The sequence below is a fragment of the Eschrichtius robustus genome, chromosome 12, assembly GCF_028021215.1.
Source record: "Eschrichtius robustus isolate mEscRob2 chromosome 12, mEscRob2.pri, whole genome shotgun sequence".
Taxonomy (NCBI): domain Eukaryota; kingdom Metazoa; phylum Chordata; class Mammalia; order Artiodactyla; family Eschrichtiidae; genus Eschrichtius; species Eschrichtius robustus.
This window is the reverse complement of record NC_090835.1, coordinates 33,270,260-33,294,429: the sequence shown is the minus strand read 5'-3', so window position 1 is coordinate 33,294,429 and position 24,170 is coordinate 33,270,260. Positions and strand designations below refer to the sequence as shown.

The 24,170-nt window shown below is 38.9% G+C and overlaps 1 protein-coding gene across 11 annotated transcripts in view; it reads right to left on the bottom strand.

The window, feature by feature from the left end:
* The window catches only part of ERC2 (ELKS/RAB6-interacting/CAST family member 2), a 973,185-nt gene that overhangs the window by 538,737 nt on the left and 410,278 nt on the right, over nucleotides 1-24,170 (bottom strand). For all 11 annotated transcript variants that reach the window (XM_068559352.1, XM_068559351.1, XM_068559353.1 and 8 more), the window contains 2 exons: nucleotides 10,921-11,058; nucleotides 3,116-3,256 (listed from right to left, as the gene is read on the bottom strand). In XM_068559352.1, coding sequence (XP_068415453.1) covers nucleotides 3,116-3,256; nucleotides 10,921-11,058 — 279 coding nt within the window. The remainder of the gene's footprint in view (nucleotides 1-3,115; nucleotides 3,257-10,920; nucleotides 11,059-24,170) is intronic.

Genomic DNA, 24,170 nt, shown 5'->3' with positions numbered 1-24,170 from the left:
AATTTGAATACATTGATTCTATACATAGTAATAAAGTGTGCATTAGACAGAGAGGGTAAATATAGTCTTACTAAGGTAACAATAGTCGGCCCTGGCCAGGAAATTAAAGTTGGCCAGTTTACAGAACCAAGCAGGATCTAATTGCAGTAAAATCAAATGTGACCAAATGGTGTGGTCAGTAAATGCATGTTTCATGTCTCAAAGTTATGCTAATGATCTAAGTCCCAAGGTGGTCTTTACATGTCATGGCAAAACAGACACCCTGAACCTTCCATTTACGTTTATTGCTGTCAGGTGGCACAAACTCTAAGAAAAATATGAAAGAAAATACCAACTTCAATTCTTTTCTCCCCCAAAAGGGCAAATCAAGTATAAAAGCAGAATCCTATTAAGTTTTTATCAAATTCCATTTCTTTAATGAAAAATGACCAATGGTTTCTCAAACATCTTCTACAGAATCAAAGATAAAATTACTTAAAAATTCAGAGTAGACTTTACGGCCTAGTGCTTTGTAAATTCAGATTCAGCAATATAATGAATCTCCCCAACTCTGACATGGGGTTACCCAAGTTGTTCCATTCATTAATCACGCCCAGAAACCAAGAGCTTCCCTGTATAGTACGAATCCCAAAAGGTAAAGAAGTAAATACTAGCATATACCACAGAACACAACGTTGCTAGCTAGGAGAGCAATGCCCACCAGCAAACACGAAATGGTTAGCAACGTCTAACTATGTGACTAAATTGTTCAGGTTCCACCCAAAATCAGACAGGGTACATTTCCTTTATATCCCTTTGCAGTGCCTAGGAAAACCCTAAGCACACAGCAGTTTCTCAGTAAATGATGTGGTCTAACACTTTACTGCTTCATGGGCACTGGAACAACCTTATTGAAGAAGATACCACCACAATCACCCAGCGAACCACCCAGGTTCTAACAACCCTCTGAGGGACAGGTTAGCCATTCTCATTTTTCAGGTAAGGAAACTGAGGCTCACATGAGACCCTGTATTCTCCAAGGTCCTCGAGCTATTAATGGGAGATATAGGTCTGAACCCAGGTCTCTGACTCCAATTTCAATGGTCATTATCATGTAACTACCACAGAAATAATAAAGAACCTTATAATCCAGGTACTCTGTCATGGTGAAGATTATTACCACCTCAACTAAATTATAAGCTCCATGCTAACAACAATTATACACTGCTTTCCTTTATAAATTTAAAACTGCCAGGGGTGATAGCTTTATGTGTCAACTTGGCTAGGTCATAGCCTCCAGTTATTCAATCAAACACTAATCTAAGTGTTGCTGTGGAGGCATTTTGTAGATGTGACTAACATCTACAGTCAGTTGACTTTAAGTAAAGGATATTATTCTTCATTATCTGGGTGGGCCTGATCCTATCAGTTGAAAGGTCTTAGGAGCAGACTAAGGTTTCCCTCAGGAAGAAGAAAGTCCCCCTGTGGACTGCAGCATCAGCTTCTGTCTGAGAGTTTCCAGCCCGCCCTTCCTGATGGCCTTCCCTGTGAATTTTGGACTTGCTTAGCCAGCCTCCATAACTATGTAAGCCAATTCCTCGCAGTAAATTTCTTAATATGGTTAAATTCCTTGGTACAGTTCTGTTTTTCTGGTGGAACCTTGACTGACACACCTAGCCCAGTGGCAGGCACACTATTACACAGGAACAATAAATGTTTGCAGAAATGCCTATCTGAAGTTCATACAATGTAAGCATTGTTTACAAAATTATTTTCATTTAAAGCTTATGGTCCACCATGTCATCAAGATCTCTTTTCAATTAGAAGCATATCTATCTATGTATTTCTTATTTTTTTTTTTTAAGGTGCAAATCCATGAATAACACTTGCGATCTGTGAAGAATGCTGCAAATGAGATAGAAGCTTCTGTGCCTTCTGGTACATACTAACTACAGTAATTACAGATCCTCCAGGATTTACATTCTTCATTTTCATATCAAAGAAATAATCTCTTCTCTAAAAACTAGTGAGCTTAAGCTTTAGAGAATATAAATTTTGCTTCTAAGTTTCCTCAAAATTCCTATTACTCATCAATTGTTCCCTTCTTGGACTCCTAATTTAGACAGTACTTTAATTTGTATAGAATTATCAAAACCCAAGGTCTGAGGTGATACTTTGGAGCTGGGACATATACAACTATGCTGTGATACAACCCAACAGAGCAAAAGGATTGACATGTCATAAAGGAGATAGACATTTTCCACAGACAAAAATAAGTGTGAGGGGACCAGGTGTGGACAATAGCACATATCTCAGAGCTTCGGAGACTGAATAAAAGAATGTGCATTGCTGCTTCTCAAACTTCTCCACCGAAGTATCCCTAAGTAAACTAAAGGGGTTATAGCCATCCCTCAGAATAGGGGTACTCTCCATAACCACCAAACAAAAAATTTCTTTAAAGCATATTGTTTTACATTAAAAAATGCAGGTGAGATTTGTTTTCTGTATCCATGTTTGCGCTAGCATTAAAATACTCTTTCAAATTATTTACCGTAATGTAAAAATGATGTCCCAGAAGAGCAGCCACAATCTATACCTATGTGTCCAGCATGGTACCATATCTCCTAACCTGGGGGTATTGAGTGGTCCATTTGAGAAGCACAGATGAATGTACAGCACCCAACACAAGGATTAGTACATAACAGGCCCTCAGCGAAGTGGAGCTATTGTTATTATTATCAATGCTGTTGTTGTTATTGTTATCTCAAACAAGGGATCATGAGACATTGAAAAAATTTTTTCAATCCCATTGAAAAAAACAAGGGATCATGAGATATTGAAAAAAAAATACGGCTTGGAATCCTCCAAGCCGTATGAATACGGTAAGACATCAAGAAAACTTTCAAGGAGCTAAATGGTATGTGGTCAGTAGAGTACAGAAGATATGCACAGAGCATCACTGGATGTAGGGAATTATAGTAAATATTGTTCTTTGAATTCAGATAGCTTTACAAAGCAAAGGTAACTAGGTCCCCCAGGCCTTCACACAGTCCCTCAAACTAAGTCTCTAGTCTCTCAAGGCTACGTGGATATGGGTTTATGAGTACTATCAGTGTGGTTGTTTTTCCAGACTCACCTCTTTTTCAGTCAGTTCAGCTTGTAAAGCGTTGACCTTCTCTTTCAGGTCTTTATTCTCTTTTCGGAATGATTCTATCTCTTCAAGTCTTTCCCGATCATCTCTCTCCCGTTGTTCTTTCAAACGCTCAATTATTCTTTCCTGTGAGGCAATTGCCCAAAAAAAGAGGTGAGAACCGATCAGTGTGCATGCCAAGGCATGCTATGAAAGGAAATAAGAAGAAATACACATAAGAAATGTTCTAGAGGAATCAACAAACACAAGATATTCAAAACTGGGTTTGTGAAGAGAAGCTGTGCATAACAGTATTTGGGAAAGACAGTCAATAAAGCTTTCAGCTTGTTAATCAAAGTTAATATCATAGGGTTGCAAGGGATCTCAATGTTCAAGTTCATGGTGGTACCAGGAAAATTCCAAGAGCAATTCCAGAAGACGGAGGTTCAGGCACCAAGACCTAAAGTCTTGTATGGGTAAGGGGAAGAGGCAGAACTAACCTCTTGGATCAACCCTCTTTGCTTGGCTTTCCCATTTGATGTCAAAGAACTTTCCTTGGTTTCTGAAGACTCTTCTCACTAGAAAGGGGATCAAGGTGGGGCAGGACCTAGACCCGCCTCTGGGACTTACAGCTGGACTCACAGTGAAAACTTGAGACAAAAGAAAGAATAAGCTCCTTATATAAGTGATTTTCCAATGTGTCTGGAGGTGTTTATTTACTTCCACATTTTTTCAATGGTTTCTTGGCAATCAGTAGAGACTCAAAAACATTGCTAGAATTTGAGCAAAGTTCAAACAGCAGCTTCTTTTATTGAGAGGTTGCTACATGCTAGGCACTGTGATATACCCTTCTCATCTAGTCCTCATCACATCTGTGAGATCTGAACCAGTACTTCTGGTAACAGAGTAGTGCAGAGGAAACCCAGGCTCAGAGAGGCTGACTGACTCGTCCAAGGTGATCCAGCTCATAAACAGAAGGCCCACCCTGGCATCCAGGGCTGTCTGAGTCTTAGCCACGCCAAAAAGAACACACTGCCACAAACATACACCTGGAGCCATTCAAGGAGATCTGAGGGTCTGTCTGCCCTTGACTTTTATATTGAAATAAAAACATTACTCTGGTAGACATGTTTTCCAAAAGTGTGAAATCTTACTGATATCAAAATAAGAACCTTTTTTTTTTTCCTAAGGACTTTTTTAAAAATTTATTTATTTTTGGTTGCGTTGGGTCTTCGTCGCTGCGCGCGGGCCCTCTCCAATTGCGACGAGCGGGGGCCCCTCCTCGCTGTGATGCTCAGGCTTCTCATTGCGGTGGCTTCTCTTGTTGCGGAGCACGGGCTCTAGGCACACGGGCTTCAGTAGTTGTGGCGCACGGGCTTAGTTGCTCCACGGCATGTGGAATCTTCCCCAAGGGGCTCGAACCCATGTCCCCTGCACTGGCAGGCGGATTCTTAACCACTGCGCCACCAGGGAAGTCCCAGAACCTTCTTTTTTTAAGGAAAATTCTGCTTGGGTAAAATTTAAGTTAGATTTCTGAAACTTGTTTCAAATTACCTAACACATATTTGAATTTCCTTTTGGACGGTCATGTTAAAAAATGTTGGTGCAACGATTCTTAAGAATATTGTCTTTTATATTCTTACAAGTATATAGTACAAGATGATGCCTGATATATAGGACAACTGTAAAACGGTGTTTAATGTAGAGGGAAGTTAGTTTGAACACTTAGCCTGTGATTTAAGTTCCCCCAGGGGAGCAACTGTTCTACCCCAATGACGATAATTTATGTCTAATGCTTTCAAGGGCGAAAAAAGTACCATTGTTGTTTTGTAATTACTCAAAAACACTTTAAAATGAAGTATATTATTACTATAACAGTGGGGGTAGAAATAGAACAAATGAGTCTATTACATGGCCTATATTTGTTTCTTCTTGATTTCAGTTACCGTGCTATTTTACTCTGTGTGTGCCATTGTAGAGTAGATGATTATGTGATTGACAGAAGAAGGAAATGGCCTCAGTGCACGGTAAGTCTCTCAAGGACTTTTAACAATTTCAGCAATTGAGCCCACACTGCCTTTCGCCTGCACTTATTGCAAAAGCCTCACAACTGGTCAACCAGTGAGCAGGCCATCTCCATCCCATCACTTCCACCCCATGGCTGTTGGAGTGATATTTTTAAAGCCCCAAACTGACCATGTCACATCACTATTTAGAAACCTTCCCAGGAATCACTCTGGCCAGAACATAAACATGCATTTATTCTCACTAGGCACCCTTTGCTTGGTTTTATTGCATGTCCACTCTCTCAGCCTAGCTTTCCAAAAGGCAACAGTCAAATCTTATGAATCTCTTAACCCAGGGCTGGGCAAACTGTCTGGCATACAACAGGCAATTAAAAAGGCTGATGGAAGGAACAAAATTCAAATTAGGGATCATCCTGTCTTCAAAGGAAGGGGAATTAAGTATGCATGTTAACATCCAGAACGTGTCAGAGTCACTTGGAAATTTGGTTGATTTGCTCTAAGCACTTGTACTATTGACTGGGCATCGATGACAAAGAAAATCAGCAAGCAGTATAATGTTTTTAAGTGTTATTGATGATTCAATACTACAAAATATTTCTCCGTCAATCACAAAACTAATTTAACTGTCAGCCGCGCAGGGCCAGATGTCAAAAACATGTGTTAAAAGGTCCTAATACGCCATGATCTACTTGATTAACAACCAACTTGCAGAAATTCCAACAATGTGTTCTTGTTTTAGTCTTATTTGCATTGGCAAGTGTTCCTTGTGCACCCATCTGGCTCCGCACAGGTCTAATCTATTTGTGCTTTATCACTGGGTGGGAACTGCATTGCAGTGGCCTCCAGCTCTGCTATCTGGCTTTCTCAACTGCTTATCTGCTACGTGGCCACAGCAAGGCTTGGCGAGACCAGCTTTATAAATACTGCGGGTTCCTTGAGCTTCTGTGTGTCATTCCTAGAGCTAAGTCATACTCAATCTTAACTCACCAAGCAGCATTATTTATTTATTTATTTATTTTTACACACTCTGGATATTTGAATAAGTTCCCAGAAATTAAAAGGAATAACACTCCCCCTGGGATGTAATAATCCAAGTGAAATGGTGAATAGTGCCTAATGGGTTCTATTCATCAGCCAAAGGACAGCAAATAACTAAATGCTCTTGTAAGTTCACGATTTTTAATTAATCATTTTATTTTTTGCCCCATGTCTTGTTGCAGAGGATCTGTCCACTTACATGTGGATAAAAATGGAACTTGTGAGGGGAAGGCTATTAAAAGAGACTGCATTGTCAAACACACAAAGAACAGAACGTTTAAGTTTTAGTCCCATTCCATCACCCATGAGCTGAGTGGCCTTGGGGAGGCAATAAAGTCCCAGCTAAGGGCTAACTTAGAGAGAGCAGAAGTGGCTTCCCAGAGTGCTGGGTTGAGAAGTTAACTGGTGCCACGGTTGATTAATGACGTCCGCCCAGGGCCCACAGATGAGGAACAGTGCTGCACACGTCCCAGATTTGCATTTCTGGGCATGTCATTTTACCTCACTGAGCCCACTTCCCATATTTAAAATGAAAGAGCATGGATTTACTGTTCCTCAAAGTGTGGTCTTCCAAACACTTGCATCAGAATCACTGGGCATGCTTGTTAAAAATCAAAGATTCCCCAGAGCAGAGCCCACAGCAGAGCACTGAATCAGAATCACTAGGAAATGGGACCCAGGAAACTGTATTTTAAGACACTCTCCAGATGATAAGATTATTTTTAGATACAGATAGAAGTCTGATACCCACTGGAATAAATAATTAAAATAAATCTACTATTCTTTGTCCCATGATAGAGAACTCTGCCAGTGCCTATCCAATGTTTTTGTCTGTGTTTTTCAAATACACTAATGCTCTGATTTTTGGCACCTTTCGAAAATTCTGTGTTTGCTTTTATTCTTCATCAGGTGAAAGGCTAAAAATCAGATGCAAACAGGGTTTGGAAACTAACAGCTCATGGGCCACAGCTGGTCCAAAGAGCTATTTTGTTTGGCTTGAGCATCATATTATAAAATTGAACTTGAATATTTTGCGGTAAGTCAAAGACGCTCCATCTTGCCATAGTCATCAGCAGTCCCTACTGCTTAACACCAAACCCACTTCCCTCATTTTTGCTCCCTGCGTGGCCCTTCATGGCATCTAAGTTCTCAACTGCCCATCTATGGTCCAGTACAGATTTCACATGCCTGAGATTGTGGATCAGCAAACTGAATAATTATTGTCAAGGTAATTCCAAAAGATTTAGAGGAATTAAGAGGTCAGCTAGTTTAAATGCACATTTTGAAGATAAGTTACTGAGATGCCCTGAGAGGAGAAGAGGCTTGCCCCACGTGATGCAGTTATCAAGTAGTGGGGACAGTTTGATGGGGCTAGACTCCCACAGACCTCAGCTTTCCTTCCTGAACATCTCCTCAGTCTCAAAGGAAGTACTTAAGTAAAGGGAGTAGTTTCAGGTATGAGAATTGTTTTGTGATTTAAACTAGAATAAATCAAATCTTAGTAGGGGGGAAAAGGATAAAATGTTGCCAAGAATACATGATATGGAAATGTATATGGTATAAGTTTATTTCTGTATATTTGGAGAAAGAAATCAAGGGTACAAATGGACTGACATCGTATCACTCAAAAACTGCAAAAGGGATATATGATTATTAATAGTTTTTGAAACAACATTCCTTTATTCAAATTTTACAAACAAAATTACTACAAGAAAGTTTTGAGGGACTTCCCTGATGGCGCAGTGGATAAGAATCCACCTGCCAATGCAGGGAACACAGGTTTGAGCCCTGGTCCAAGAAGATCCCACATGCTGTGGAGCAACTAAGCCCGTGCTCCACAAATATTGAGCCTGTGCTCTAGAGCCCGCAAGTCACAACTACTGAGCCCGCACGCCACAACTACTGAGACTGCGTGCCACAACTACTGAAGCCCGCATGCCTAGAGCCCGTGCTCCACAACAAGAGAAGCCACCGCAGGGGGAAGCCCGCGCACTGCAACAAAGAGTAGCCCCTGCTCGCCACAACTAGAGAAAGCCCATGCACAGCAACAAAGACCCAAAACAGCCAAAAAAAAAAAAAAAAGTTTTGATACTAAATTCTTGAAAATTGTAAAAAGAATATTTTTCCCTGAAAAATCATCTTATTTATTCTTATGTTTCCACATAAAATTTTGTCTCTTATTTATAATTTAATGTTAAAGTTATAATCTTATAATTTTAATAGGAACATTAAGACTATCTAGGCATAGAATTATGGCTCCTTTTTTTACCTTTTATATTTTTAGCATAGAGAAGTGGTTCTTAGACTACAGTATATATCACAATGACCTAGGGAGCTTGCCAAAGTGCAGACTTCTAGGCACTACTCAAGGTTCTGATTCAGTAGGTATACATGGGGCCTAATAATTATATTTTCAACAGACGACTCCTGGTGATTCTGAAGTAGAGGTCAGAGAAGACTTCTTTAAGATTCGCTGACTTGTGGAACCAGTGGGCTATTTAATCTAATTCTCCCATCCTACAAATGGGAAATTTGAGGCCCTGGGAGAGAGAGTTATTTGTCAAGGTCACCCAGTTAGTTAGTGGCAGAGCTAAGACTGAGCACACTACACACACTCTGCACAGTATGAGTCCTACAAAAGTGCCCAGAGAATGAACGAACTAACTTAACTAGAATGAAATGGGCTAGAAATCATTTTAGGAATCGGTAAACATCAGAATGACCTATTTGCCTAATAGATTTTGTTCATTCTTTTAATCAAAATAATCCTTTTAAATGTCAGTCAGAACAAAACCCTCCAAATGGCTTCCTATCCCCTTCGGAGTGAAAGTCAAAATTTTTCATCCTTTCTCACAGGGGCTTCAAGGGATACTCTTTTCCCCCCTCCCCCTCCCACTCTGCACTTGCTCTCCCCTCCACTACATTCTCCCTCCAGAAGTGCTCGTGGTTCATCCCTCACTTTCCTCAAATGCCCCCTTCTCAGTAAGACCCTCTACCTGGCCATTTCACCCCAGCACTCCCTGTACCCTCTTCTTGCTTTCTTCTATGGAAATTATTACCCTCTGAAGTCCCATGTGTTTTACTTACTTAATTATTGTCTGTGTCTCCTCAGTCCCATTAGAATCTAACCTCCACGAGAGCTAGGATTTTCACCCATTCTCTTCTCTACTGGACCCCCAGTACCCACAGCAGTGCCTGTCATATGGTGGCGACTCACTCAATCAACACCCGCTGAGCACTCCCCCATGCAGGTATTGTGCTAGGCACTGGGGGAAGGTAAGCTAACACACACAAATAACACATATATACGGGTATGTTGCTCAGGCTTGGAGTCTAGCAGAGAAGACCAATTCATCACATTAAAACAGATAAACGAACAATTAAGATTGTGACAAGAGCTCTGGGAAATTCACAGTGTTCATGAGAACATAAGAGAGGATTTTACCTAGGAGGCTTCCCTGAGGAAATGATTGATAATAATAATAACAGCTATAACTTATTATGCCTATTATTCTCAACACTTTCCATATATTAATGCATTTTCTCCTCAACATATTCCACTACAGTAGGTACTATTATTATCCTCTTTTACAAATGATAAAACTGAGAAAGCAAGAGGGTAAGTAACTTGTCCAAAGTAGTACGTGTCAGACCTAGGATTTGAACCCAAGCAGTCTGACTCCAATGTCCACATTCTTGACTACTGTGCAATACAGCTTCTCAGGAAGCTGAGCTCTCCGAAGAAGAGGAATTAAGTCTGCAGAGAGTAAAGAACATTCTAGGCTCAGTAATAGCATGTGCAAAGTGTCTGAGGCAGAAGGGAACAACGGTGCACTTAAAAATCTAGAAGGCCGGGACTTCCCTGGTGGCACAGTGGTTGAGAATCCGCCTGCCAATGCAAGGGGCACGGGTTCGAGCCCTGGTCCGGGAAGATCCCACATGCCGCGGAGCAACTAAGCCCGTGCGCCACAACTACTGAGCCTGCACTCTAGAGCCTGCAAGCCACAACTACTGAGCCCACATGCCCCAACTACTGAAGCCCGCACACCTAGAGCCCATGCTCTGCAACAAGAAAAGCCACCGCAATGAGAAGCCTGAGCACCGCAGCAAAGAGTAGCCCCCGCTCGCCGCAACTAGAGAAAGCCTGCACGCAGCAACGAAGACCCAACACAGCCAAAAATAAAAATAAATAAAATAAATTAATTAAAAAAAAAAAACCAAAAGGCCAGTATGCCTAGAGCACAAAGAATGAGGGAAGAGAGATGGGGGATGAGGCTGGAAAAGGAGGAAGGAAAGATGGAAGGAAGGAAAGATGGGAGGAAGGGAGGGAGGGAGGGGTGGAGAGGGGGGAGGGAAGAAGAGGGGAGAGGAGGGGAGGGGAGGGAAGTGAGGCAGGCAGAGAAGTGGCTGGTCAGATAAGAGCCAAAGCAGATGAAGGGACGGACCCTATGGGTGAGGTTAAAGATTTCAGTTTTTATCATCCTAAAAACAATGACAAGGTAGTGAAGGTTTTTAATCAGGGACAAGGGTGATGTGACCAGGTATGCATTTCAAAAAGACACCTTTGGCTTCAGTGTGCCAAGTCTACTGCAAAGGGCGAGCACGGGAGTGCGAGGCCCAGCTGGGACTAGGCTTAGTGTGTGTGCATGGAGAAAAACAAGCACATTGAAATGCATTTGGATCATTTCCTCCCAACCATGTTTCCCTAAATCCTGATACCCCCGCTAATTTTTAGTCCAAGCTTACCTTCTCTGACAAAGCCTCCTCAAGTGTCGCCAGTGCAGTATCCGTATTACTGGAATCAGTCTGCAAGGACTTCACTCTGTCTTTCAGATTGGTCAGTTGCTTGTCTTTATCCCTAAGTTGTTCTTGCAAGTTTTCAATCTGAAAGTAAAGATCACCATATTTAATGCACATTTTATTACATATTCAGTGCCTAGGTCCCTGAAGTGGACCTATCTAAAAAAAAAAAAAAAAGACCCAAGATTATGGAAATTGTCAGTATTATGAAGTTACACTTTGACTCAGAATCAAGGCCATTTTGATGAGACCTTCTTTCTTCCACGTAATTCAACTTCGTGTTTAAATGGCAATACAGATGAGCAGAATATCTCCCTCCATGCAAATGCAAGCCCTTCAGACATGTAAGCACTATTATTTCTATCTATTTCTACCTCTTTCACCAGCCCTTTAAGTCTCAAGTCCATAAGCCTAATCTTGGTGCAGTGAATCAGAGAAACACATATTCAGGATTCCTTTATTCAACGAACAGACACGTACTGGGTGCTCATTCTGCACTGAGCACCATGTCAGTATATGGCAGAACCTATGTAGTCATTCACTCACTCCTTTATTCAGTATTAAACTTTGTGATATGCCAAATGTTGTCAAGTGGCTGTTTCAAAGTAACCACATGAAAAGCCAAGTAGGTTATCACCAGTAGACTGTTAATGGGAAGAACCTGTGATATAAATCAAATGTAACAAGTACTAAACACTCCATCTGGCAAATAAGTCATGTGCTGGCAACCAACCAGCCACTTTTATCCACTATCTGCAGCCTGAAATAAACACACCAAATAGCCGATTGTAACGCCTGCCCAGGAGCAACAGCAAGGACCTTCTCTTGGGCATTGCGTACATTATCATTCATGTTTTTATTCTCTGCTTTCAAACCATGTATTTCTTATCTAAGGATTAAAAAAAAGTCCCACTGTACAAACAATTTATTCATATTAAGGGTTTTAAATTGACAAGGAAAAAAAGCAGTACAACTCTAAGATAAGTCCATTCAAAATATTTGTATTCTGCACCCAGGCTTTCTCCGGAAATCATTCCAAATGCATGTTTCACAATGTGTGACTCAAACAAATTTGGGGATTACTTGATTCACGTAGCATGAATCTGGAATGGCAATACAAATAATGACAAGAGTAGAAGCAGTAATGAGGAGGAGGAGGGTTGACAGTGGAGATGGCAGCAGTAGCAGCATCAAAATAGCTCTGAATGCAAAGATAACGACCCTGCTGACCCTCAATCTGAGGACAGAGGACGTGGCTAATTTTTCCAATGATTAAAATAGATGGGGCCTAATGGAGATGGACATTTCCTCCTTCCATTCTTCCCACCTTCCATTCTTCCCACCTTCCTTTGCTCCTTCCTTCTTTGTTTTATTTTTCCCTTTCTCCTCCCCCCTTCCTTCTTCTCCTTCCTTTTTTTGCCAATGTATTTTTTAATAAGACATGTTTTCTGCCTTGAGACAGACATCCTGGTTTGGGGAAATAATTAACCTTCTCCTTCATCAAAATGCATTGTATTCCTATTCAGCTACCACTGTAAGAACTGTCCCTCCATGCAAAACACAGGAACTCAAAAGGTATAATCATCTGCAGTCAGAACAAAGGCTCCCTCCTTTCCAGACAAGTGTTCATGGGGTTACACAAAACAATAAGCAAATATATGAGTGAGCAAAAATATGGATGGTTACATATCAGAATGTAGTCATTACATAGAAGAAACCAGCAGCTGAGAGGACTGACTCTTGAGAGAGTGTGTGTTATTATTTTGAGTACACTCACACCCACATTTGTGTACACACGTGTGCAAATCCATGGTGGCTCCAAGCAAACTGATTAAGTTCCCCGTGTTCACCCTGCGAGACAGTGCCCTGGACAGAAGAAAGGGGACTTTCTCTCAGGGCATCAACCCTGGTGTAGTGGCATCACTGATTTCAAGGGACTTCGGGAGCTGCAAATAGAGGCTAAAGAAGACTGCTGTGAGACTCCCTGGGGCCTCCTCAATTACTGGGGAGATTAAGGATGTTGAGGGTCAGTGGTCCAAGGAATACTCAGGTAGGAGATAAGAGCTGGAGAAACGTGGGCTGGTGAGACACAGGAGTGACACAGCTATTATCTCACATCTAAGGGCTCAGCAGAAGAGCCAATTATACCACAGACAAGATTGAAAAACAGAGCTGGAACTGGAGACATTTATAGAGGTAGGGATACACCACTTCAAAAACGTTGCACAAAGATCACCAAGAATGATTCTTAATAAACACAAGGTACAGACCAGGGTGGGGAACATAGCCTCTTGTGTAAATAAAAAATAAGCCTATAAATAGATACATATACACAGCTATTAATATAAAATTTTTTTCTGGAAAAAAATTCACAAGAAATTTTAATAGTGTTTAACTTTGGGGGAAAGGGTCTAGGGTACAAGACTGTGGAAGAGGCCTTCTGTTTATTGTTTTTGAACATTTCTGTAGTTCTCTGCTTGAATTTTCTAACCATGTGGGTTTTATTCAATTTTAATGCCAACCAAGATTATCTGGTTGGTAAAATTACGCGTAATTTTTAGTTTATATTTGTATATAAAAATTTAAACCATTATGCAAGTATTTAAAATCATGTTTGCATACAACTGATAACTAAGTAGAAATCGGAGAATGAGAAGGAAAAAGAGTAGAATGTAAAATCATACGACATTTCTTTGTAAAAAGAGAAAATTCTAGCATAGAACAACAACAAAATATATATATGGAACTCACTAAAATATTATTTGGCAGTGGTATGACTGATGATTTTACTTTTCTTCTTTATACTTTACTGCATCTGCCAGCTTGTTCTCCTTGAACATAACAGACAGAATAAAAGATATGTAAGACCAACTACAAAATATAAGAATGGTTCTTTAAATGTGTTTTGAACAGTAAGTTTGTGCTTTTTAAAAGGACTCATCGTAAGAGGAAATATTCCTTTGTTACTCCAAGGAGGACTCAATTCTTAAAATTTTAAATTTAGGAGACTGGAGCAAATGTAAAATTCTGTAGCTTTTAAAAAATTATTTTGCAGCTTTCTAATATTTGTAAATTATTAACAACATTTACAAGAAAAAAAAGTAGAAACTTCTCTTCAAAGGGTGAGGTTGTACTAGGTTGAAATAGCAGGCAATGAAAAATAAGCAAATTGAAAACCAGGGTTTAGGATTGGGGATGGAAAGTGAGGATTCTGTGAGAAATTCCACATGCTGCAAAAAACTGAATCCACCTAAGCAACATAATCAACTCACTGGTCACTGGGACTTGATAAAATAAGAGATGGGCCTGAGCACAGGGTTGTCCTTGCCTTCGAACTGAGCTGCCTTTTCATCACAGCTGAGCAGACTCAGCAGGAGCCAGTTCTGCTGAAGTGGTACCTGCACCTCTCAGAGGAGACCACTGGAGAGGGGGCAGGGGGCAGGGAGAGCTCAGGCCCTGGAGGTCACCAGGCTGCCCTAATCCTAATGGCTTCAGACTGACTTCTGTAGCTCCAGGCCTGCCAAGCCTGAGAAGGGGCAATGCCAAGAGGGAGTTTTTTAGTGAGTTTTCACACAAATGCAGCCCTCAGTGGAAGAGTTGTCATTGACTAAACAGCAGCAGCCTCCTTTACTCCACATTTGCTCCCCTCCCATCTGGTCTCCAAAACTGCAGCACAACTATCCTTCCTATAATGCAGATCTGACTGAATGACTTCCTTTCTTAGAACTCTTCAACTGCTCCCCCATTGCCTCCAGATAAAGCCCAAACTCCCTGACATCATACATGAGGCCCTTCACGGGAAGGCTCACCTGGCCCTCCACTATCCCCAGCCTTACCCCAGCCTTGCCAAACCACTCCTGCTATCTCCCAGGACCAGGCTTTCTCATAGCCTCTCCATCTTTGCCTATTCGTTTCTTCTGCTTGGGAGTTTCTTCTCATCCCAATTTTTTACCCTAGTCCTACTCAAATACTTAGATATCAACATATTCCTCACCTCCTCCAGGAAGCCTTCTCTGTCCATAACACCCACTCTGGCCCAGGCTAAGTCTCCTACTTTTCACACGCTTTTAAAATCACCTCTTTACTTGTCTCTTTACAATGTGGCTGTGAGTTCCATTAAGACAAGAATTCTGTCATACTCACTGTTGTATTTCTGGCCATAGCACCCAACTGTGTTGGCAATACCACATATTCACTTATTAAATGAATGAAAGAACAATGGAAGGAACCCTAAAGAGAGTGTCTTGTATGAAAGGAAGAGACCAGAGCATGTGATAGCTGAGTCCCTTCAGTTCTTAGATCCTACAAAGAAGAAAAAGCATGGAGAAGCTCCATATTTAGCCAGAGTACCTAAAACATGCTGAAGCATCTTTATGCTTTCAAATATTACCCAAAGGTATCTTTTTGGCTGTTTTCTTTATAGAGTTCTGAAATCCAGTTTCTTAAAAAAATTTTTCTTTTCTCCACATCACATATCTCTGTAGTTTCTGTTATCCAAATCTAGGGTATCAGTCAAACCTTTCAGCTGAATCAACAAAAACAACGCAGTCTGGTTTAAGCAGAAAAGGAGGAGGATTTACAAACCACCAGCAATACTGGAGAACCAGGGTTGGGGAAAATAACCCAGAACAATGCCCATAGTTTTGATGCGACTGGTCTAGTGCAGACACTGTTGCCCCAGCTGCAGAATACCAGAAACTGAGATTTACAGCACAAACCCAGCTGCCATGGACCACTGAACACCACCACTAGCCCTGTAGCTGTGCAGCGCCATGGCCTCAACCTTACAGGCTCTGCAGCAGAGAGCGCGTCACATTCTCAACATTCCAGCAACTCTGGGGCAGCTACATCTAATGAGCAGAGCCAGGGTGGGGTACACAGCCCAGCTGCAAAGGAGGCTGAGAAACCAAGTGTTGACATTTTCACCTTCCATCAGGAAAGGTCCTTCATAAGATCAGAAGAGAGTTCAAAATATGGGTAGCCAAAAAAAAAAAAAAAAAAAGAAAGAAAGAAAAAGAACCCATATCTACCCACCTAGGGAGAGCGTGTTTGTTAGCTCCCGAACCTGGAAACTGAACCATCCTGAAACAATTTCTCTCAACTGTCTCTCTCTCTCTCAAGTTCCTATACGTATATAAAGCTAAGATTTGACTTAGACACTTGTCCAAATGTGGTCCATGCAACTCTTTGTTGCCAGTCTATGATAAGATAACTACAAAAATCGAGAGTGCCTATGTATCACACCAATATTCAAGAACAAGACCGTGAGCCGTGTATAGACAAATTGAGATGTTTCTGAACGCATGAGTCACATGTGGCCAGAACCGCACAATGATCATACACAGTAGGACCGCATATTGTTCCATGACAAATTAGATATTTTAAAAAAGAAACAGGTAGCTTGGGAAGCATGAATTTACAGGCCTGCAAATCTCTCATAATGCTTCAGAAATACCTTTTCTTTTTTTTATTGTGGTAAAATACATACAGCAAAGAATTTGCCATCTAACCCATTTTTAAGTGTATACTTCAGCAGCAGTGTAGTATTAAATACCTTCATAATGTTGTACAACCAACACCGTCAACCACCTCTAAAACTCCATCTTATAAAACTGAAACTACCCATTAAATGATAACTTTCCATTCCCCCTACCCCCAGCCCCTGGCAACCACCATTCTACTTTCTGCATCTACAATTTTGAGTACTCTGAGTACCTGATACAAGTAGAATCATATAGTGGTTTTTGTGTAATTGGCTTATTGCACTTAAAATAATGTCCTCAAGGCTCATCCAGAGCATACATCAGGATTTCCTTCCTTTTTTAATACTGAATAACGTTCCATTGTATGTATATACCACATTTTGCTTATCCATTCATCTGCTGATGGATACATAGGTTGATTACACATTTTAGCTATTGTGAAAAATGCTGCTATGAACATGAGTGTACAAATACCTCTTTGAGACCCTATTTTCAATTCTTTTGGTTATATGCTCAGAAGCAGAGTTGCTGGATCATATGGTTGTTCTACTTTTAATTTTTTGAGGAACCACCATACTGTTTTCCAAAGTGGCTGTACCACTTTACATGCCCACCTACAGTATATAAGGGTTTCAATTTTCCCACATCCTGCCCACCATTTATTATTTTCTGGTTTGTTTGTGTTTGATAGTCGCCATCCTAACAGGTGTGAAATAGTATCTAATTGTAGTTTTGATTTGTATATCTAATTGTAGTTTTTATTTGTATTTCCCCAGTGATTAATGATGCTGTGTGATCTTTTAATGTGCTTACTGGCCATCTGTATTTCTTTAAAATGTCTCTCCAAGTCCTTTGCCAATTTTTAAATCAAGTTGTTTGATTTTTGTTGTTGAGTTTCAGAATTTCTCTCTATATTCTGCATATTATTTCCTTATCAGATATATAATTTACAAGTATTTTCTCCCATTCTATGGGTTGCCTTTTCACTCCGCTGATACTGTCTTTGGATGCACAATTTTTAAATTTTTTCATGAAATCCAATTTGTTTACTTTTTCTTTCATTGCCTGTGCCTTTGGTGTTATAATCAAGACATCACTGCCAATCCAATGTTGTGATGCTTTTGATCCATATTTTCTTCTAAGAGTTTTAGGTCTTACATGTAGGTCTTTGATCCATTTTGAGTTAATTTTTGTATATGGCATCAGGTAAAAGTCCAACTTCATTCTTTTGCATATGGATATCCAGTTTTTTCCCAGTACCATTTGTTGAAAAGACTCCTTTCCCCACTGAATGGTCCTGGCACCCCTGTCAAAAATCATTTGACCATATATGTGAGGGTTTACTTCTGGACTCTCCATTCATGGTCTGTGTTTATGCCAGTACTACACTGTTTTGAATATAATAACTTTGCAGGAAGTTTTGAAATCAGAAAGTGTGATTTCTTCCAGCTTCATTCTTCATTTTCAAGACTGTTTTGGCTATTCAGGGTCCTTTGAGATTCCATATGAATTTTTTTCTTTTTTTTTTTTTTTTAACATCTTTATTGGAGTATAACTTCTTTACAATGGTGTGTTAGTTTCTGCTTTATAACAAAGTGAATCAGCTATACATATACATATATCCCCATATCTCCTCCCTCTTGCATCTCCCGCCCACCCTCCCTATCCCACCCCTCTAGGTGGTCACCAAGCACCGAGCTGATCTCCCTGTGCTATGTGGCTGCTTCCCACTAGCTACCTATTTTACATTTGGTAGTGTATATACATCCATGCCACTCTCTCACTTCATCCCAGCTTACCCTTCCCCCTCCCCGTGTCCTCAAGTCCATTCTCTATGTCTGCGTCTTTATTCCTGTCCTGCCCTTAGGTTCTTCAGAACCTTTTTTGTTTTTTAGATTCCATATATATGTGCTAGCATACAGTATTTGTTTTTCTCTTTCTGACTTACTTCACTCTGTATGACAGTCTCTAGGTCCATCCACCTCACTACAAATAACTCAATTTCATTTCTTTTCATGGCTGAGTAATATTCCATTGTATATATGTGCCACATCTTCTTTATCCATTCATCTGTCGAAGGACACTTAGGTTGCTTCCATGTCCTGGCTATTGTGAATAGAGCTGCAATGAATATTGTGGTACATGACTCTTTTTGAATTATGGTTTTCTCAGGGTATATGCCCAGTAGTGGGATTGCTGGGTCGTATGGTAGTTCTATTTTTAGTTTTTTAAGGAACCTCCCTACTGCTCTCCATAGTGGCTGTATGAGTTTACATTCCCACCAACAGTGCAAGAGGGTTCCCTTTTCTCCACCCTCTCCAGCATCTGTTGTTTGTAGATTTTTTGATGACGGCCATTCTGACCGGTGTGAGGTGATACCTCACTGTTTTGATTTGCATTTCTCTAATGATTAGTGATGTTGAGCATCCCTTCGTGTGTTTATTGGCAATCTGTATATCTTCTTTGGAGAAATGTCTATTTAGGTCTTCTGCCCATTTTTGGATTGGGTTTTTTTTGGATATTGAGCTGCATGAGCTGCTTGTAAATTCTGGAGATTAATCCTTTGTCAGTTGCTTCATTTGCAAATATTTTCTCCCATTCTGAGGGCTGTCTTTTCATCTTGTTTATGGTTTCCTTTGCTGTGTAAAAGCTTCTAAGTTTCATTAGGTCCCATTTGTTTATTTTTGTTTTTATTTCCATCTCTCTAGGAGGTGGGTCAAAAAGGATCTTGCTGTGATTTATGTCATAGAGTGTTCTGCCTATGTTTTCCTCTAAGAGTTTGATAGTGTCTGGCCTTACATTTAAGTCTTTAATCCATTTGGAGTTTATTTTTGTGTATGGTGTTAGGGAGTGTTCTAATTTCATTCTTTTACATGTAGCTGTCCAGTTGTCCCAGCACCACTTATTGAACAGGCTGTCTTTTCTCCATTGTATATTCTTGCCTCCTTTATCAAAGATAAGGTGACCATATACTATAGAAATTATCCCTGAAAGTATGGTCTTTTGGCATTGGCTCTTTTTCACGCAGTATGATTCTTTGGAGATCCAGCCAAGTTGTTATGTTTACCAATAATCTATTCATTTTTATTGCTAACTAGTATTCCATGGTATGGATACATCAGCTTGGTTAACCATTCACCTATCTAAGGACATTGGATTTTTTCCAGTTTTTAGTTACTACAAATAGGCAACTATAAACATTCATGCACTAGTTTTTTCCATGAACATAAGTTTTCTTTTCACTGGGATAAGTGCTGCCGGAGTACAACTGCTGGGTCTTATGAGAGTTGTAATTTAGCTGTAAAAGAAACTGCCAAACTGTTTTCCAGAGTGGCTGCACCACTTATACTTGCTTTCACAGAACAGAAAGGCCAATTTATTACCCTTTCTTTCTATAGTTCATGCCTTTAATATCAATTCTATGAACTTGTTACCTAGCCCTACATTCTGAAGATTTTATCCTATAGTTTTTCTCACAAATTTATAGTTTTATGTTTTACATTTAAGTCCATGATCTACTTTGAGTTAATTTTGCATAAGGTGTGAGATTTAGGTTAATGTTCATTTTTATTGTCTATGGATGTTCAATTGATCCAGCAACATTTGTTAAAAAAAAAAAAAGGCTATCCTTCCTTCACTGAAATGTTTTTGCACCTTTGCAAAATATCAGTTAAGCATATTTGTGTGGGTGTATTTCTGGGTTCTCTGTTCTGTTCCACTGATTTATGTCTCTGTCTCTCCAATAATACAACACTCTCTTGATTACTGTACTTATATTGTAAGAGTTAATACCAGTAAAGTGGTATTTCCTACCTTATTCTTTTTTTCAAAGAATGCTTTAGTTAATCTAGGGCTTGTGTCTTTCCGAAAAATGTTTATAATAAGCTTGTCTACTTCAATAAAAACCCTGGATGGAAGTTTGATAGAAATTTCATTTATCCTACAGCTCAGTTTTGGGAGAATTGACACCTTTACTATGTTGGGTCTTTCAAACCATGAATACAGTGCAGATCTCATTTGTTTAGGTCTTCTTTGATTTTTTTCATTAACATTTTGTTAATTTCAGCATGCAGAACCTGTACATGTTTTGGTAAGTTCATATCTAAGTATTTCATTTTCTTTGGAGTTATTATAAATGGTATTATGTTTCTAATTTTAGCTTCCACATATTCATTGTTAGCTTATACAAATGTAGTTAATTTCTGTGTGTTCAGTTAAGTCTCAGGATACAGGACAACCCACATGAGAGATAGTGGTCTGTAGTTTTGTTCTGGAGGGTTTTTCTTTGTTTTTGCTTTTTTTTTTTTTAATATTATTTTTCTGTTTTGGGTGTCAAGGTAATACTGGCCTTATAAGTTAGTTGGAAAATATTCCCAGATCCCTTTTTCAGCAAGAGATTAAGTAACATTAGTGTTAATTCTTTAACTATTTGGTAAAAATCTCCAGTGAAACTATCTGGGCCTGGAAATTTCTTTTTCAAGAGCTTTTAAATTACAAATTCAACTTATTTGTTATAAGATTATTCATGTTATCCATTTCATCTTGGTTGAGTCTGGTAGTTTGCAGTTTTTGAGGAATTGGACCATTTCCTCTAAGCTATCAAATTTATGAGTATGAAGTTGTAATATTCCTCTCTCAACTCTTTAATGACTACAGAATCTATAATGGTGTCTCTTGTTTCATTTCTGATATTGTTGATTGGTACCTTCTCTCTTATCTTTTTATCAATTTTATTGATTTTTTTTTCAAAGAAGAAGCTTTTAATTTTATTGATTTTCTCTATTTTTTCTGTGTTTTCAATTTTATTTATTTCTGCTCTGTATTTATTATTTCCTTACTTATACTTGTTTTGGGTTTATTTTGTTCTTCTTTTACTGGTTTACTGAGGTAGGAACTCTGAATATTCATTTGCTACCCTTCCTATTTTCTAATGTAAGTATTTAACACTATAAATTTCCCTCTCAGCACTGCTTTAGCTGCATTCCACAAATTCTGATATGTTGTAGTTTCATTTCCATTCAGTTATATGTATATTTTTTCTTTGAGACTTCACTTTTGAAGCATGGATTATTATCTATTTAGCATCTGTGAACCATGAATTATTTGTAGATTCTCTTCTCTATTACTGACTTCTAGTTTGATTCCAGTATTGTCATAGGGCATATTCTATGAATTAAATTCTTTTAACTATGTTGAGGTTTGTTTTACCACTCTGCATATGGTCTATCTTGGTGAATGTTACATGCATACTTGAAAGTAATGTATAATCTGCAGTTGTTGGGTGGAGTGTACTATGTATGTCAAATAGTTCTTGTTAGTTGATAGCTGTTCAGTTCTTCTATATCTTTGCTAATTCCTGTATTTAGTTCTATCAATTGTTGCTAGTGGGGTGCTGAAGTCCCCAACTATTATTGTGAATTTGTCTATTTCTCCTCTCATTTCTATGTGGTTTTAGTTCATATATTTTGAAGCTCTTTTAGCTGGTGCATACACATTTAGATTTGCTGTCTTCTTGGTGGATTACTTCTTTTATTATTATATGTCACCTATTGTCCCTGGTGATTTTCTTTGCTGTTAAATCTACTTCTTCCGACATTAATATAGCCATTCCTCCTTTTAAAAAATTTGTCTTAACATGATATCTTTTTCAATTCTTTTACTTTCAACTTACCTATGACATTGTGTTTGAAGTGAATTTCTTATAGACAGTATATAGTTGTGTCACATTTTTGTTGTTGTTATTGCTGTTGTTGAATCCACTTTGGCAATCTTTGTATTTTAATTGGTATATTTTGACCATTTATATAAAGTAATTATTGATATGTTAGGGCTTACTTCTGCTATTTTTATCATTTGTTTTCTGTTCACTTCCTTGGTTTCTCATTCCTCTGTTTCTCTTTCCTGGCTTTCCTGAGAGCTACCTGAAGTATTTTTAGGATTTCATCTTCAATTATTTAAACAATTTTTGAGTATATAGCTTTGCATATTTTCTTAGAAATTGCCATATGTGGTGCAATTTACATATGCAACATGTCACAACCTACTGATATAAATGTTTTACCATTTCAAATGGAGTATTGAAATTGTACTTCCATTAAGGTCCTTTTACCTTACCCATTTTTAATATACAGTTATCAAATTATTTCCTTTATATACATTGAGCACAACAGATACTGTTAATGATTTTTGCTTCAACCATCAAATATGATTCTAAAAACTTAAAGGAGAAAGATAGTCTATTACATTCAGTTCTATTTTCTTCCATTCCACTGTTCTTCCTTCTTTTCTGAAGTGCTAGTCCTTCTGTTATCATTTCCTTTCTTTTTAGAGAGCTTTCTTTAGTCTTTCTTTAAGGATATATGTGCTAGTCTGTTGGTGGGACTGTAAGTTGGTGCAGCCACTGTGGGAGACAGTATGGAGGTTCCTCAGAAAACTAAAACTGGAATTACTCTATGATCCAGCAATCCCACTCCTGGGCCTATATCCAGACAAAACTATAATTCAGAAAGATACATGCACCCCTATGTTCATAGCAGCACTATTCACAATAGCCTAAATGTCCATTGACAGGTGAATGGATAAAGAAGATATAGTATATATATACAATGGAATACTACTCAGCCATAAAAGAGAACCAAATATTGCCATTTGCAGCAACATGGATGCAACTAGAGATTATAATATTAAGTAAGTCAGAAAGAGAAAGACAAATACATATGATATCACTTACATGTGGAATCTAAAATATGACACAAATCAACCTATCCATGAAACAGAAAGAGAACCATGGACATAGAGAAAAGACTGGTGGTTGCCAAGGGGGAGGGGATTGGGGAAGAAATGGAATGAGAGGTTGGGGTTAGTAGATGTAAGCTTTTGTATACAGAATGGATAAACAACAAGGTCCTACTGTATAGCACAGAGAACCACATTCAATATCCTATGATAAACCATAATGGAAAAGAATACATTAGAAAAGAATGTATATACATGTATAATTGAATCACTTTGCTGTACAGCAGTAATTAACACAACATTGTAAATCAACTTACTTCAATTTAAAAAAAAAAAAAAAGGATATATGTGCTAGTGAGAAATACTCTTGGTTTCCCATTATCTGAAAATGTCTTTAGTTCCCTATTCACTCCTGAAGGATAGTTTCACCAGATAGAGAACCTGTGGCTGAAAGTTTTTTCTTTCTGCACTTGAAAAATGTGCCAAATCTCTCTGGATTCCATAGTTTCAGACGACAAATCTACCATCATTTTAATTGGTATTGCTATTGCTACTTTGAATACTTTTTCAGCTCCATATTCTTTCTCCTCTCTTTCTGGTACTCCAGTAACATGTTAGATATTTGTTACTGCACAGGTCCCTGAGCTGTGTTCATTTATTTTCCAGTCTACAGTGTCTCTGTTATTCAGACTAAGTTCTATTGATCTGTCCTCAATTTCACTTGATTCTATCATCTGTTGTCTCCACTCTACTATTGAATCCTTCCAGTGAGGTTTTCAAAAAGTAGAAAACCTCACTGGAAGGATTCAGTACTTGTTCAATCAGTTTTATGATAATTGTTTTAAATTTTTTATCAGATAATTCCAATATTTGATTCATCTTGGTGTTGGCATTAGTTCTCTTTTCTGACTCAAATTGTGATTTTTTTTTCTGGTTCTTGGTATGATGAGAGATTTTCAATTGCATCCTGGACATTTT